At 39.5% G+C, this 16,301-nt stretch overlaps 1 protein-coding gene across 1 annotated transcript in view; it reads left to right on the top strand.

Annotated features, from left to right (window-relative positions):
• Positions 1-13,987, top strand: part of LOC101633237 (kininogen-1) — a 20,032-nt gene extending 6,045 nt beyond the window's left edge. Inside the window, exons 4-11 of the mRNA XM_012734502.1 lie at positions 1,088-1,260; positions 2,322-2,429; positions 5,876-5,960; positions 6,764-6,927; positions 9,784-9,891; positions 10,009-10,095; positions 11,776-11,853; positions 13,785-13,987. Of these exons, the coding sequence (XP_012589956.1) occupies positions 1,088-1,260; positions 2,322-2,429; positions 5,876-5,960; positions 6,764-6,927; positions 9,784-9,891; positions 10,009-10,095; positions 11,776-11,853; positions 13,785-13,883 (902 nt within the window). The 3' untranslated portion in view covers positions 13,884-13,987. The remainder of the gene's footprint in view (positions 1-1,087; positions 1,261-2,321; positions 2,430-5,875; positions 5,961-6,763; positions 6,928-9,783; positions 9,892-10,008; positions 10,096-11,775; positions 11,854-13,784) is intronic.
• The last annotated feature ends 2,314 nt before the right edge of the window (positions 13,988-16,301 follow it).

The following is a 16,301-nucleotide window of genomic DNA, read 5'->3' on the forward strand; positions in this document are numbered from 1 at the left end:
TTTTTTTTTTTTCAAATTTAGGAAATTTCTCTCATAAGCAAATTTTAGCATTATCCAAAATAGAGCATTATGTACTGTGAGAGAAAATGCTCTTTGCCACAGCTTTAGAAATTCCTTTAGTTTCACAGTCCTATTACTGAAAGTTTTTTGGCCAGTGGTGCCTCAGAATTCAAAGTTTTTAAATCTTTAGTTAAGAAGAAAATCCCTTTAGAAATACTAGAAAAATTTAGGGAAAGTGGAAAATCATTGTGTTCCCAGAAAAAAAAATTTTTTTTATTTTTCCCAGCTCCACTCACCTTGAAAAGGCTGCTTCTTTTCTTGAACCCCCAGTCAGAACCCACTTCTGTTTTTTTCCTTTTCCATTTTCTCTTTCAATTCCTAGCTTCATGTTTCCATGTTCTTCCATCAAGAATTCTCTCACTTTCAGCTCCAATTCCCCTCTGGTTTTTTAACTTTACCCATTTTTCTGGTTCAACATTACATCTGCAGTGGGTTGGGTGATGGACTCTGAGTTTTCACCCCATAAATCCTTTTCCTGACATGTACACTTAGGGCGAGAAGACCAAGTAACATATTGAGGTGGGTTGAGTTGACCTGCCCACAGTGCTGACAGGTACTGCCAGCCTCCTGACCGTGCTTGCACCTTGCATGCTCAGGATAGGGCGTCTACTAGGAACCCCAGTGGGGACTCAGCACCTGTCATCAAAGAAGGGGCAAGAGGCGTGTTTGGTGGATTGGAGTGTTACAAAAGGTGTTGTACCCCAAGTTAAGCTTCTTCAGTATTCATTAATACTGAATCAAAAAAGATCTCCAATGGTTTCATTTCTCATAAGGGAGAAATTTATGTACCCTATAATTAAAGGAATTTAAAGTAATTGTGCACAATGCTATGCTATACATGCAAGATACCTCTAAGGGAGTAGCAGCTTATCCCCTCTGTTGTTCTCTTTTTATAATTCATACCTGGCTTTACTATAAAGTTTGTTTATCAAGGCCTTCTAGGTTATCTGACTCATGTTGGGCAATGTATTTGAATGCTTGTTTCTCTCATTAATACTGCCTCTTCTTTTGTCTGCTCTCTGTCAAGGGGAGGGCCCCATATTGACAGCCCAGTACAACTGCCAGGGCTGCAAGCGGCCGATATCAACTGAAGACTCTGGTGTGCTTAGTGTCCTGAATCACGCCATCCTACATTTCAACAACCACAGTGCTCATTCCCACCTCTTTGCTCTTAAAAAAGTAAAAAGTGCTTATAGACAGGTTTGTTTTTTAATTTTCATTTTGCCCAGTATTGTTAGATTTGTATGAATAGAATTTCATCAGGTAAGCTGTTGGCTGAACAAAAACAACTGGATTCCACAGCTGGAGGGGAGGGCTCTTCTGCATCCACCTGTGATTAAAAAGCGGCAGTCGATGTCCGCGTCAAAGGGCAGGAAACTGCAGCATGGGAAGGCTTCCTGGTGGCGCCTCAGGCTCCTGCTTGCAGATTTCTTTGCATGAAAGGGTGTCCAGCATGAGAAGTTCCTGCCAGAGATGGTGAGAGAAGCCATTGGGCCTGAAGGCTTTAAGGAAACTGTAACACCACCGAGCTCTCAAGAGACAAGCATGGCTCCGATATATTAACTTGTTCCTTAAAAGCTGGCACGGCTGTCCAGGCACCCTCTAAATTAGTTTCTGTATTACTGGGTATTGGCAGGCAAGCAAGTATCTATAAATCATCCTACCATTGTCTCAGACCACGAAGCCTTGGCTGACAATTGGCTGGATCCCTTGTGGTTCAACTTCTGATCATGGTGCCTCGCTTTGGTGGGCAACGTTCCTGCTTTTGCTTCCCCTTCTAACTCGCCTTCCTGAAGGACAAACGAGCTGCTCACTTATGCCCATATCCAGCTGTGAGAGCAGGACTTGCCCACACTAACCAGGGGAAATGTTAGTGCCGGCTAGTCCAAGGACCTGAGGACCTCAAGGTTACTTGAGCTCCAAGTTTCCTTAACCTGTCCAGTGCAGCATCATTAATATTGCATGAAATGCAATAGAAAATGTTTTTCTACATCCTGGCAATGGGAATATTACTAAGATTCCCCTAGTAACACCATCTACATATTGCTTTTCATTTTCAGATGTGTACAGTGTACATGAGAGTGTGTGCATTATGATTAGGGGTGTGCTGATATTTGTTTAGTGATAACTTTTGTCTATTAATAATTACAGTTGCTATTTCTTGAGTGTTTATCACATGCCAGGCAGTATTCTTAATTCCTCATAACATTGTGAATAATGTTTAAATTGCCCTTTAAATATTTGATCCAAAATTGTTTCAGGTGGTAGTTGGATGGAACTTTGACATTTCTTACTCAATTATGCAAACTAATTGTTCCAAGGCGGACATTCCAGTATTAACTCCAGAATGCCAGATCCTTTCAAATGGTGTAAGTAAACAAACATCTAATTATAATCTCTTAAGCTTCTGTGTCCAGGTTTCACAGGTGTGGGGACTCTCAGCTGTGTTAGATCTCTGCCCTTCAAATGTTAAGTGACATTCTGTTCCCTTGGGAAGGCATAAGCTCACATCACTGGTCCATATGCCCTTATGTTTGTGGTCAAGGAATCTGCACTTCAAGCAATAAGTATTTGCAGAGATAACCAGGGGCTGGGAATAGCGTGAAGTAAAGCCTGGTCCCTGTATGCTCTGTGCTCTGTCTCTCTGGTGTTCCAGACACCCATTCAAGGCAGCTTCTCTGCTGGTTGTCTCACCTTCCCTCCCCTCTTTGTCTTTAATAAACACACTATGATTTATAATTGGTTGATTTTTGGTTGATTTTTAATATGTAAAATACATATATAGAGAAAAATATAAATAAATAAATGCACTGAGTCTCCATCCCTAGTGACCCTTACTGTATGAGATCTTGTTATTTGAACTAAAATATGTTAACATAGGTGGCAGTAGTGAATGTATATTAAGAAGGCTAACGCTTAAACTTCCCTAGGGTATTTGCATTTTAGCAAAAGATTAAAAGTAAAAGATTGTTGCAAAGCCTTTAATCTATCAATATAATTTCACCTAAAATTCTCTTAGATGTAAAAAAAAAAAAAGCAAGATCCTAATTTCAGTGTTGTTATTATTAGGAAAACACTGGAAACAAATAATTTTCAATAGTATGGCGTAACTAAGTAAATTACAGTATATCCACAAAACAGAAGATGATGCAACCTTCAAAAATTAAGTTGAAGAGTTTGATTAATTAATCAAGCAATCAAAAAATTAAAATTTTTTTGGGTAACATCGTAAAATGGTTAAACAGAAATAGTTTCACATAAAACTATATACAAAAAGTTGATACCAAACGCTGGCCTCAGTTTCCCTCAACCAATAAAGGAAATAGTTTGAGGAGAAAGAAAACAGCTTAACTTGTTAGCAACTGAGGAGGACGCCAGACTCTGTCTGAAAGACCAGGGTCCTGCTTTTTGGCAGATGGCAAGGTTACTTAAAAAGAGGGGAAAGAGGGGAGGTGAATAGGGTCTGTAAAGGAGAGGGGGAAATTTCATGAAAGTCCTTTTGATGCACAAATACGGTCAGGTGGGCCCAAGCTTGCTTTGTCAACAACTGCTGTTTAACTCTCTTTTCCTTGGAATGCAAGAAGATAAACCTGTAAATGCAACAGATGGGAATCCTTATTCTCATGGTGCAGGCAGAGAGACCTGTCCTGTTTCATTGCATCAGTCATTAAAATATATCAAGTGGGGCCTTCCCCAGTGGAGCAGGGGTTAAAGCGCAACACTGCAAAGCTAGAGGCAGGCACTTCAGTGCAAGTTCAGTCCTGGGCTAGGGGCCGACCCACATTGGAGTGGCAGACCTCTCCTGTCACCTGCTGCCCCCCTCAGCAGTGTACATCAGTTATCTGCCTGTTCTGCTCCCCACTCTGTCTAGTGAATACCCTCCAAGCCCCTGCACCTCTGGCCTATACCCCAGTTCTGTATGCAAAAATAAAATAAATCTTAAAAAATATATCTATAAATGGGATAAAGCAGAATGATTTGGGAAATAGTATTCATATTATAAAGGCATCAGTGCTTTATCATGTCCTCAGTTATTTGCTTTTTAATTTTCATTATGGTATTACTGACCTCCAAATAGTTTTTGTTTATAAGTGACCAAATCCAACAATATTTTCCTTTTAAAGTCTTCTATTATTTGCCCACTAGTCACTTAACTTTTCTTCCTGTTTGTCAATAGTAATAGTTTCCAAGCCTACCTGGAATTAATTTTGTTTGCGGTATCGAAACTGATTATTTTTTTCTAAGAGAATAACCAGATATCCAGCCTGTTTTACATTAAAATTGTCCATAAAACTCTCCTACCACAATTATATTTATCCATTTCAATTCATATAACTTATATTTTCTACTTTATTTTAATTCCACACTTCTTTATTCTTTGAAAAGAATAAACTATCCATTTTACTATCTTTATGAAACTTTTGCTACTTGAATTTTATTATTCCCAATATTAATAATACTCTGCCCCTTTTACTTTTGTTTGTATTTGCTTTAAGCTTCCTTTATGCTATTATAAAATAGTATTCTTAATTTTAAGGTATTTTTACGCGCATATTTTTATTTTATTGATATGTAATTGTTCACATAATTATAATTTGGGGAGTACAAGTTGACACCTCACTTGCCACCAAGTCTCCTGTCCGATGCCCAAACCCCTTCCCATCTTTTTTTTTTTTTTTTTTAAGATTTATTTATTTGTGCATACAGAACCAGTACAGGCCAGAGGCTCAGGGGCGGCGAGAGGGTTCACCAGAGACAGAGTGGGGAGCAGGACAGGCAGATCGACGAAGTACACTGCTGAGGGGAGCAGCGGGCCGGTCAGGAGAGGTCTGCCACGCCATGTGGTCACCTCCAGGGCAAGCGGGAATCAAACTCATGCGGAAGCGGCTTTAGATTCTCAGTGCTGTGCTTTAACCCGCTGCGCCACCAGGGAGGGCCCCCTTCCCGTCTTTTAATTCCTTTTGCTTCTCCTCCCCCTCTCTAGTAGCCAGTACATGTTTCACAGAGCCTAAGAATGAGTTTGTTGTACTTCATCCTTTTTTTCTCTGTCTAAATTCTGAAAGTGAGTGAAACCATCAGAAAACTTTCACTTTCTGACTTGCTAACACTTGAATTGCCTCAAGATTCATCCATTTTGTACCAAAACTTGTACTTTCAGGGATCATTTCTATTCTTTGTAACAAGCTATTTTTCTTAATGGTATAAAAAATTGATTTTTGTTAAACATGTATCTATCTAAGCATACAGAACTGGGATACAAGCCAGAAGTACAGGGGCAGTGAGAGGATTCACCAGAGTAGGAGTGGAGAGCAGAACAGGTTGATTGATGAAGTACACTGCTGAGGGGAGCAGTGGGCTTCTCAGGAGAAGTCTACTATGCCGTGTGGCTCACCTCTGGGGCGAGGAGGGCAGTGGGGGATTGAACTCTCTCTGAAGTGGCTTTAACTTCTTAGTGCTGTGCTTTAACCCACTGTGCTACCAGGGAGGGCCCCCCCCCCAAAATGATTTTTTTAAAACTTATCTGAAAGTCTTTGCCCCTAAATGAAAATGTTATCATTTACTTAGATGGTTGTATTTCTATAATACATTAGATTTTCTTGTCATCTTCTTTCATATTTCTGTGTATAGGTGTAAGAGTTGATTATTGTTTTTGATGCTATTACATAACTGTTTCTTATTTTTTTAATTAAACAGTTTTGTTTTCTATGCAGAGATATGTAAAATTAATCTCCTACTCATAAATTCATTTCATAACTTGTATAAAGTTTCATAACAACATTTTTAAGTTATACCCTTGTATTCTTTTTAAAACCAGGATCTTGTTGAATGCAGAGATAACGCCTACATGGACCTTTCAGAAAGAGTTGCTACCCTCACACAGAATTGTGAAATTTTTCCAGGTATGAGAAAACATACATTGGTGCTTGAATAGTGTGCACTGACCCACACCACTGTCTGGTCATGTCATAGAAGGGGACACTGGTCCCCCTGCTAGACCACAAAGTCTATGCAGTCTCAGAGCCTTGCTGAGGACACTGTGCCTCATCTCTGCCCTGCTAACAACACTGTACCCCATTCCACATGGGGAATGTTCTGTTCTCTGAGCCAGCTAGGCCTCCTTGTTTACCAGATGTCCCTATGCCCCGTGAAGTTCGGTGAAGTAAAGCTGACCACATTTTTAACCACTCAGAATAAAATCCTCTCAATTAAAGATTTTTTTTCTCTCTTTCCATGTTATAATTGGGAAGATGGTTTAGTTTATGATCAAGTCACTATTTCTCTACCAAGAGTTGGTTTTTATCCCACCTGAAAGAGAGTTCTATGGACCCCACAGTAAGGAGCATTCCTGAAACTGCCAGTTTGTTTGGGTTACAGGGCTTACAATCTTCCCATCAGAGTCATCCTTTTAAATTAAGCATTGTTTTTGACAGTCTCCAATAAAAATATATAAAGTATAAAAAGCACAGCATTTTGATTGAGGCTTTAAGAGCTTCTGATTGGCTGACTCCCTTAGTACACTCGGCTCAGAGGAGAGGGAAAAGAGGAAAGGCAGAAGGCAGAGACCACAAAGTCAGTCTCCCTACTCACACACTGGACAGCCACATGACCCTCTGTAAATGGATGTTGGATCATGGATGGGATGGGCCCAAGGCCAGAGTGCTTCTTCTGTGTACCCACTTACTTAAAAGCCTGATTCTTTCAGCAATGAAATCTGATCCCAAGTTGTGCAAAGGCTGTCCCAAAGAGATCCCTGTCAATAGCTCAGAATTGAAAGAGGTTTTGTCTCATTCCATCAAAAAGCTGAATCAAGAAAATAATGGAACTTTCTACTTCAAGATTGACAGTGTGAATAAAGCCACAGTCCAGGTCTGTAAATTATACTATAAAAGCAGTAATATTTGAGTCTGTAGATAAATTGCTTACTAATTTTGTCACTGATCTTGGTTCTGGGCTGGGAAATAATATATCCAATGAATGAAATGTTAAATATTTGAAGTTCACATCACAACCTCACTGCAAGCTTGGTGTGTGGTCCTGAGCAAGACACTCAGAATAGTGTCTCCATTTTCTACCTGTAAAGTCTGATCAAATAAGATAATATGTGGTCATGCCTTTTTAAACTCTCAAGTGTTATATAAGTACTAGTAGCTGCTAGATGATCAATCATATTCAGGGCTAAAAAAAAGGAAGATTTATGCCTTTCTTGATTCATCTCTCATTGTAACTTTCTTAGAACCTTGAGCTCAGTCACAACAGTGAGTTGCTATTACCCAGACTCTTCACATTTGCATATCCCTGTCATTTTCCCCAACCCCCTGTCTGGGGTCAGCTCTGGGTGTCCTCTGTCTTCCACACCTGTCAGCAGAGGATGAGGAGAGCTCTGGGCTGGGGCTCAGCACACCCCATTATCCCTTATCAACTGCTCCCATCCTGGGCCCTGGACTGGCCTCACTCAGCTTTTGTGGCCCCAACTGTGGTGGGATTAGTGGAGCCCAAGTCCCTTCCAACTCCAACAGCCTAGTGCAATTGTGGACAGGTTGTTGATATAGATCCTCAAACTTGGTTTCCTTAAGTACTAGCTTAAAAAGAAGTCATCAAAATAGAATCCCATTAGAGCAAACTGACACAATCTTTATAATCTGAACAAACAAAAAAATTATATTAATAAAAAAAATTACTAAAAAATGTTCATGCTTCTGACTCAGGATTTCTGGAATTCTAAAATAGGAGTTTTTATCTACTATGATATTGATTGTGGAAAAACATTATCTGTCAAAATGATCAATAACATAGAAATGGTCAGATAGTCTGGCATAACCTTATCATGTACCATCAGGAAGCAATTTTGTAGTAGTAACTCTAGGAAGCAATTTTTTTGTTGTTGTTAATGAAAATTATTTTATTTCTCTATGCTAAACTTACAGTTTCCTTTTCCTCCTCTGATTCCCAGTGTTCTGGGATTTTTGCCCTAGAACCTTAGAACTGTTGAACTTATTCCTTCTAGGAAGCAATTTTTAAGTAACACTGTGAGTCATTCTCAGTAGGGGAATTGTCTTACGTTAAAAGATGCAGTGACATAAAGAGGTCATAAAATCAGATGTACCTTGTGTCATTGTGTTATAAAGAATGAAAGAAATGCCTCTGACTATTCACGTGATGATTTTTAGGGGCGGCACAGTGGACAGTTTTTTTATCTTGCTAGTTTCCTGTATTAGTTCTATACTTGGGGGGAAAAATCAAACTGTGCTAAAATAAATCAAAACTGACACTTTACTCTCTCTACTACTCAGGCTCTTAATTCTGTCCTGAACACAACCCCTCCCTGATTTCTCAGGCACATGACCCACAAGAATTTATTTTAAGGGAAACCCAATCCATGCTACCTTTTTATGTGTCACACTATTTCTTCCCTCTTTGTGTTCCTGCTTTCTTGTAAATTTCTTTTATTCTTAGTGATAACAGAATAGTCCAAAACTATGCCATAAATTGAATGTCAGAGTTCTGTTCTTGAAAGTTCTGTTTCTGAGTTCTGTTCTAGCATGAATATCTAGTCCTCTTAGAAGTTATAGCTCTCCTTGTACATTAACTAATTAACATTCTAGAATGTGTGTGTGCCAATTTATGTTAACGATGAACAACAACACATAATGTGTTTTAAAGGAAAATTATATCCCATCAGTGGCTAAATCAAAGAGAAAAACTGAGAGGGAAGATGTTGTGGTTTGACAAAACAAAAAAATGGGAATGTACAATATAACTACACTAACTAACTTCACTCTACAGCTTATTTTCCAATAATGAGCAGACTCCAGGTCACAGATGTATGTGATATACTCCTTTACATAGCTGCAAGTCTCTCTCTCCCTCCCTTCCTCCCCCCTCTCTGTATCTCTCTCCTCCGCACCCCCTTCTCCCCCCCCACAAACTTAAATCCTGAATTAAGTTTCAATAACTTGGTGTAGAATTTGGTAATGTTAGTTAACTTTTAAATAATTTCAAGACATTTTATCAAGTGCCTTTTCAAGTATGCAAGAGATACAGGAATAGCATTATTAAATGTTGAAAATTCACAATTGTGATTTTGTTAAAGTATTTTTTAAAACTATACATTTTTTTACAATAAATAAATTGTGTGCTTCTTCAATACCCTCCAAAAAAGAAGAAAAGGAATTGCTCCACATAGCTTAATGGAAAGCTGCACTGTATAATGAGTTAAAGTAATGAAAACAGTTTTCTAATATAAAAAAACATGAAGAGAAGCAAAACTGAAAACTTCTTGAAGGTTTTTCCTAATCGTGTAATTAATTAACATAATATCCACAGTGAGAGTTCTCTGATTCAGTATTTAGCAAGAATAGTCATATCTAGAGAAAATGTTTTAAGTTTTTCTTCCTTTTCCTTTTAGAATCCAGTACAACTTGAACCTTGAATCATCAGTGAATTTTGCAGTTGTTGAACAATGAACCTCAAAAAATTATAAACATTACATCCTGCTTTTTTTTCTCATTAGGAAAAGAAATAGGACCAGCCAATAGTAAAATATTTTGCACCTGCATTATAAACCAGAAGTTTTGTTGTCAGGCATTTGAATGATTTGTTACAGCTCTCACATAGCATGTGGTTCAGCTGTCAATATTCTCCTTTTAGTCCTTAAAACAAAAGCAGATGTTTGAGACAACTTTATTAAGTTGGATTCCTACTTTATGCTAATTAATTTTCCAGGTGGTGAGTGGAACGAAATACTATATAGAATTCACAGCCAAGGAGACCACATGTTCCAAGGAAAGTAATATAGAGATCACAAGTAGTTGCGAGGTCAAAGAATCTGGGGTAAGCAGACATGCAATCGTCTACTTATTGCCCGGAAGCTAATTTGATGTTTTAAACTTGCTTAAGTGGTTCATGAATAACAGTGTTTTTCTCTTTCTGCTTCTGTTTTCTTGACAGCAAGTGCTAATCTGTGATTCTAGCATTCATAGTGTACCTTGGACAGGCAGCACAGAATCTACTGTCAACTGTGTCCCAAAGACAATGGTATGTTTCTGATTCTAGTCAGCTTGGGGTCAATTTGGCTCGTTTGCAAAAGTCATATTTGAGGGTTTAACATGAACTATTAATGAAATGAATTGGGTGATAACTTTTTGAAATGGGAAGAAATCTCATTTTTCTCTGCTTACTCTCTTTTTTGTGGCTGGAAATGAGGACAGCAGTCCTCTTAATATGCCCAACACATTGCCAGTGTCCATGGCGAGGTAGATTCTCTCCGAGGCAGTGCTGTGGGTGCTAACACTAGCTGCACACCTGCCAGGGGGGTCTGAGGTGAGGCGCGGGGCTCCCCTGCCCTCTGTTTCTATCCAGGAGCTTGGGGAATTGCAGGTCCCAGCCCCATGCTGCAGCTACTGAGTCAAAACCATCCCCAGGGGATCATGTCCATGTTCAAGTATAAAAAGAATTAGTCTGTATCATCTTTTATTTTTTTAAATGACTCCTGGGAGGTAAGTAATACTTTCTCTATTCTCCAGATAAGATCTGAGCTCCCAAAGTAAATAATAGCATTGTCCAGTTTTCCTTAGACCTAGGCACTAGACTAAAGATTTCAAATACATTTTCCTCCTGACAACTCTACAAGGAAGATGCTGTTATTATTAAAACTGAAGTTAGTGGTGCTTGTATGCACATGCAGATTAAACCAGGCTCCACCCTGTTTGTCACAAAGCCCATGACTCTAGGAGCCGACTTGTTTGACTCCAAAGACTGTGCTCTTCACACCACCGGGCACTGCCTGAATCACCACACAGGTAGTGACAGTACAGGAGGTTTCTTCCCATTTGAAAAGAAATTATGACTCAAGAGGCAATAATCCAGCTGCCTCTTTTCTGGTTTAGTTTTTTGCTATGTGGAGGTTATGTATAGTCTAACACAAGCACTGTAGTCCAAAGGCCGCAGGGCAGGCTTGCGAACATGCCTTGGTGTTCATGCCAACAAGTACTTGAGGCTATGTGATACCTACATATTCAACTCATGAAGCCAGTTGGAATCTTTCAAGATGAAAGCACTAATTTTGGTAATAGAAATTGTATCAACAAATAATGCACTACCGATTTATATTATCAGAAGCTTGGAAGTTACTCTGATATTATATATCAGGAATATTATATATAATATATATTATATATATATATATTTTCCAACATGAAATAAAGATTCTCCGGCTTGCTTTAGTGTGTTATTAAAAACAATAATTAATGGGGCCCTCCCTGGTGGTGCAGCGGGTTAAAGCGCAGCACTGCAGATCTAGCCACAGCAGGTTAGGTGCGAGTTCCATCCCTGCCCTGGAGCTGACCCACATGGGGCAGCAGACCTCTCTTATCTGGCCCACTGCTCCCCTCAGCAGTGTACTTCATCAGTCAGCCTGCTCTGCTCCCTACTGTGACTATGATGAATCCTCTCACTGCCTCTGGCCTGTACCCCAGTTCTGTATGTATAAATAAATAAATCTTTTAAAGAAAATAATAATTCTATAAATTAAAGCTAATCAAAAGAGGAAAGATATTATTCATTTCCATGCTTTCTAGTATAAAAATATAGCATTTAAAATCTGGCAAATACGGGATCCCTGTAACTGAGTTAGCATTGCCTGATCTCTGTCCCTTCTTTCTTCATTGATAGTGTGGTTTTCAGAGTAATGTATTTATCTTCATATTTCCTGTTTAGGCTGTGGTGAGGAAAAGGCCTCCAGGTTTTTCACCTTTCCGATCAGTACTAATGACGGATGAAAGAGAAGACACAACAGTAAGTGTACCCCACACTTCCATGGTACCTGTACAAGATGAAGAAAAATATTCAGAAAAAAACCAAGAACATACTCGTGGGCATGGCAGGGGCCATAAAAGTCAAATAAAATATGGCTTTGGTCATGGCCATAAACTTGAGCATGACCAAGGCCATGGGCAGATAAGGGAACATGGATTTGGTCATGGACATCATAAACAACGCGGCCGTGGCCATGGACATCAACAGCAGCCTGACCTTGGTCATGGACACCAACGGGAACTTGACTATGATCTTGAACACCAAAGGAGAAATGGTTTTGGCTATGGACATCAAAGGGGTCATGGCCTAGCCCATGGGCATAAACATGAGCATGGTCACGGCCATGGAAAACACAAAAATAAAAATAAAAGCCATGGGAAGCATAATAGTTGGAAAACAGAGCATCTGGCAGTCTCTTCCGAAGCTAGCATTACACCTTCCACACAGACACCAGGGAAGACAGAAGTGCCAACACCCACTCCTTTCCTAGCCCAGCCAGGGGTAGCAGTCACCTCTTCTGACTTCCAGGACTCAGATCTCTTTGCAGCTGTGATGCCTAACCCATCACCAGCTCCCACAGAGAGTGATGATGATTGGATTCCTAATATCCAGGTAGACCCAAATAGCTTTTCCTTTAGCCCGATATCTGATTTTCCAGAAGCAACTTCTCCCAAATGTCCTGGGCGCCCCTGGAGGCCAGTTAATACAATGAATCCAGCTGTGGAAGTGAAAGAATATGATGACTTTGATCTCTCTGATGCTTTGTATAATTAATGCTGCCATGGGTGTTTCTCTAGCACTTTATCATCCCCTTCCCTCACTGTCCAATATCCTGATATGATGTACCAAACCAGAACAGCCTAGAGAAAAGTAGTGAGACTTTCAATGGAGACACCATCAACTCTATGGACAACATAAAACTGAAAAGATTCTAAATCCTTTCTGAGTCTGCCTCACAAGTCTTCCTAAATGGCACAGAAAATGGACAAATGAATATACCTATGGTCTTTTTGCTTCTCTGATAACAAATCTGTACCTTACAACCACTGATTTTGACAATCTAAATAAACTGGCCTCCAGTCCCTGAAGACGAGAAAAAATACTGGAAGTCAAAAGATTGAATGGAGAACTTCATGGGGCAAAAAACAATAAAATCTCCAAAGGTCAAAGAAGAAAGACAGACTGGTCAGAGGGAGAAAAATGGGAGGTCAGTGAATTGTCATATGTTTCTAACATGGGCTATTTAATACCACATATTTACTCCCACTTGACAAAGCTAGTCTGATAAACCTTTTTCTCAATAAGTGTGTTTCTCATAAGTCAACAATTTCTGTTTATTCATTAACTTCATTAACTATTCTTTGCAACAAAGCTCAAACAGTTTTCTGTTTATTGCTGAGTCTAGATTGAGTAATCCTTAGTTTTCAACAGATCTGAGTTTAATGGAAAACAGAGGAAGTAATATAGAGGCAGGCTTGCTAAAAACCTCTCCTTTTTTAATAATTGATAAAGGAATATCACAAGATGTAGATACACATTGTTCAGGGACAAAATGAGGAAATGCCTCTGTCATCTTTATAATCACATCATCTTTTTTCTACTACAACAAAGATGATTTTTGCAAAAGAGATAATTTCATTGGCTTATAATGAGGAGGAGGCATATATTTCACCTGTACTGTGAAACAAGACAGGGCTTTAGACAGCTACCTTCACCTGTGTGCTGTGCTTCACTGCACATTCACTTTATTGCATGCCTCTGAGTCTCTGAGTCTTAAATCTTTTCAAATATTATCTGCACTTATAAATAAAGAACCAATGATATCGGGAAAAAAAGTCTCATCTTGTCAACTTTGATTTTCTTATACTGAATGCTGACATCAGGTTAACAGAGTTCTGCTGTATTTACAGGAGCTCCTGCGGTCCTGCGAATACCAGGTCCGTGCTCGGGGGCCAGGGGCTGAAGCAGCTCCTGAGGGTGAGGCAGCACCCCCACAACAGGCACAGTAGCCCCACCGCCCCCCTCAGCAGCCCAAGTGGACAGACAAGAAGATGGGGTGGAATTTAAATAGAGAAGAATATCATTGTATCACTCTGGTATTGAACCAAATAAAGTTCTGTCTTGATAGTCTCAGTCCTGGTTAGTTCAGTGTTTCCTTTCAACCACACCCCTCCTGCAACAGTGGAGTGATGGAGTCCCATGGCTAGCACTCTGAAGCACTCACTCTTGCTAACGAAGGGAAGAACCCCTTAGTTGGGGCTTGCTTACCACCAAGACCTTGTCATGTTGCTAAGTAAGGTTAGCAGGTCATGTTTCTATTAGCAAATGCTAGTCAGTCTCCCTTCCCTCAGCCAATAAAAGGAAACAGAGTTTGAGGAGAAGGAAAGCAGTATAATTTGTCTACAAGTGGAGGCAGGCATCAGACACATGTCTTTAAGACTACCTTCCTGTTCTTTGGCAGAGCATGGGGCATTTATCCAGTTACAAAGGAACAAGGAAGGGGGATAGGCATGGGCAAGGGTCAGGTCTCATCCTTGTGAAGCAAGAATCTGGAGGTTTTGGGGGGAGATTGAGCTTGGTGCCAGCTTGCTTTCACTATCTCCTACTGGGACTTAAAGAGACAAATATTTCCTTGACTTATCATTTGCACCAGCCTTAGGAGGACACTGTCTACCTATTTTTCTCATCTTCTTCTTGATTTCCAGCCCAAAATAGAGTAATTTATCTGATTTTATTATTGTTTTATATGATCCAAGTAATCAAAAAAAAAATTCTATGCTAATAGATCTACCAACTTCTCATTACCAGGAAAATCTATAACCTTTGAGTTAAAGAAAACAACATTATCTTTGTGATTCAGATAAAGAAGACAACAGAAAGTCAGTTTATGAAAAGTGGTAGAGATTGACTCCCCCTCCCTGCACCTCTGGCCTGTACCCCATTCTTGTATGCATAAATAAATAAATAAGGAAATAAACCATTTACTGAATGCCTATATAACCACTTACTATGCCAGATTGAGACCTTTTGTTGTGTAACTTATTTACCACAACCGCTCAAGGTCTTTGCAATATGTTTATTTTACAATGAGGAAATGGTAGTTCACAGTGCCTGGCCCAGGGTCACACAGTTAATATGCAACAGAGCTAGCATTCAAACTCAGACCTTTTGGACTCCATTATACCACAATATCATGAGGCTTTATTATTAGTGTTGTCACTACAAAAAAAATGCATCAACATGATTTTGGATTCTGACACTTAATTCAAGCCATGGTTATTTCTGGAACAGTGAGTCAATCCCATGTAGATGATAGGAAGATGCTGAAGAGATGGAGAGACCAACTTGAAAAGATAAAATGGGGCCCAAATGGGAGTTAGACCAAAGTAGGAAGTAGAGAGCCTCCCATAGTTCTTGAGCTAACATATGATAGAAGAGTTTTTAAGACCCATTCTTTGGGATAGAATTGATTAGAGTTGGAAAAACAGGCAGTATTGGAGGTCATATTCCAGAGTCCACTACTCAGCTAGGAAATAAATCCTACAGTTCTGTCTTCACTCAATCATTTGTATTTCCATGGTGAAGACTTAAAAACAAAAATCATGAGTTTCCTCTGACCTAGTACCTACTTTTCACTTTTTAAATATCTTTGTATCTCTCTCATACCCCAGCCAAAGGCATCCCCATGTTTATGGTCTTGGTTCTGGAACCACCCACCTGACCTGTTTATGCTCCTCCCCTTGACTGCAGGAATTTGCTCTTGTCTAGTCTAAACCACATTCTTCTCAATATCTGGGCCTAACACCTCAAGCAGGATGTTCCTTATTAGCTTTTTACCCCCCCTTCCATTTCCTGCTTCTAAGGCTGTTTCCAAAAAACAAAGCTGTGGCATCATCACAGTCTGCCCTGTACTCAAGCTCTACACCTGGTGCTAGTGCTCTGTGCCCTCACCTTGCAGGACAGACAGATCTCCCCAAGGTTGCTATGAGAAGACCTAATGGAGATGTTAACATCCCACTCTTCCAGAAGCCCAGCGTCTCTCCCTGTATGCAATTAGACAAGCAGAAAGTAAATGACTACCTCAAAATCTTGCAAAATTATCTAATTACCTTCAACTTTAATTTTCTAAGAGCCTCCTTTTGAACACAATTCTGTTTTTTTGCAAAACATTAATTAGAAGCACTGCCCCTATAATCACATTAGAGGCAGTGAAGAGGTTGAAAACCAGGATTCTGCAGTTAGAAAACCTATATCCAAAAGCTGGCAAATTATTTAACTTCTCAAGTGCCCTGTTTCCTTATCTGAAATATGAAGTTAATAATATACTCACCTCATAGGCGTGTTGTGAGACTTAGAAAAGAGAATTCCTTTCATTGGTATAATGTTTACCACATGGTAAGCTTTTAACAAAAGATAACTATTATTGC

The sequence above is a fragment of the Condylura cristata genome, unplaced genomic scaffold (assembly GCF_000260355.1).
Source record: "Condylura cristata isolate star-nosed mole 26May11 unplaced genomic scaffold, ConCri1.0 scaffold00003, whole genome shotgun sequence".
NCBI lineage: Eukaryota > Metazoa > Chordata > Mammalia > Eulipotyphla > Talpidae > Condylura > Condylura cristata.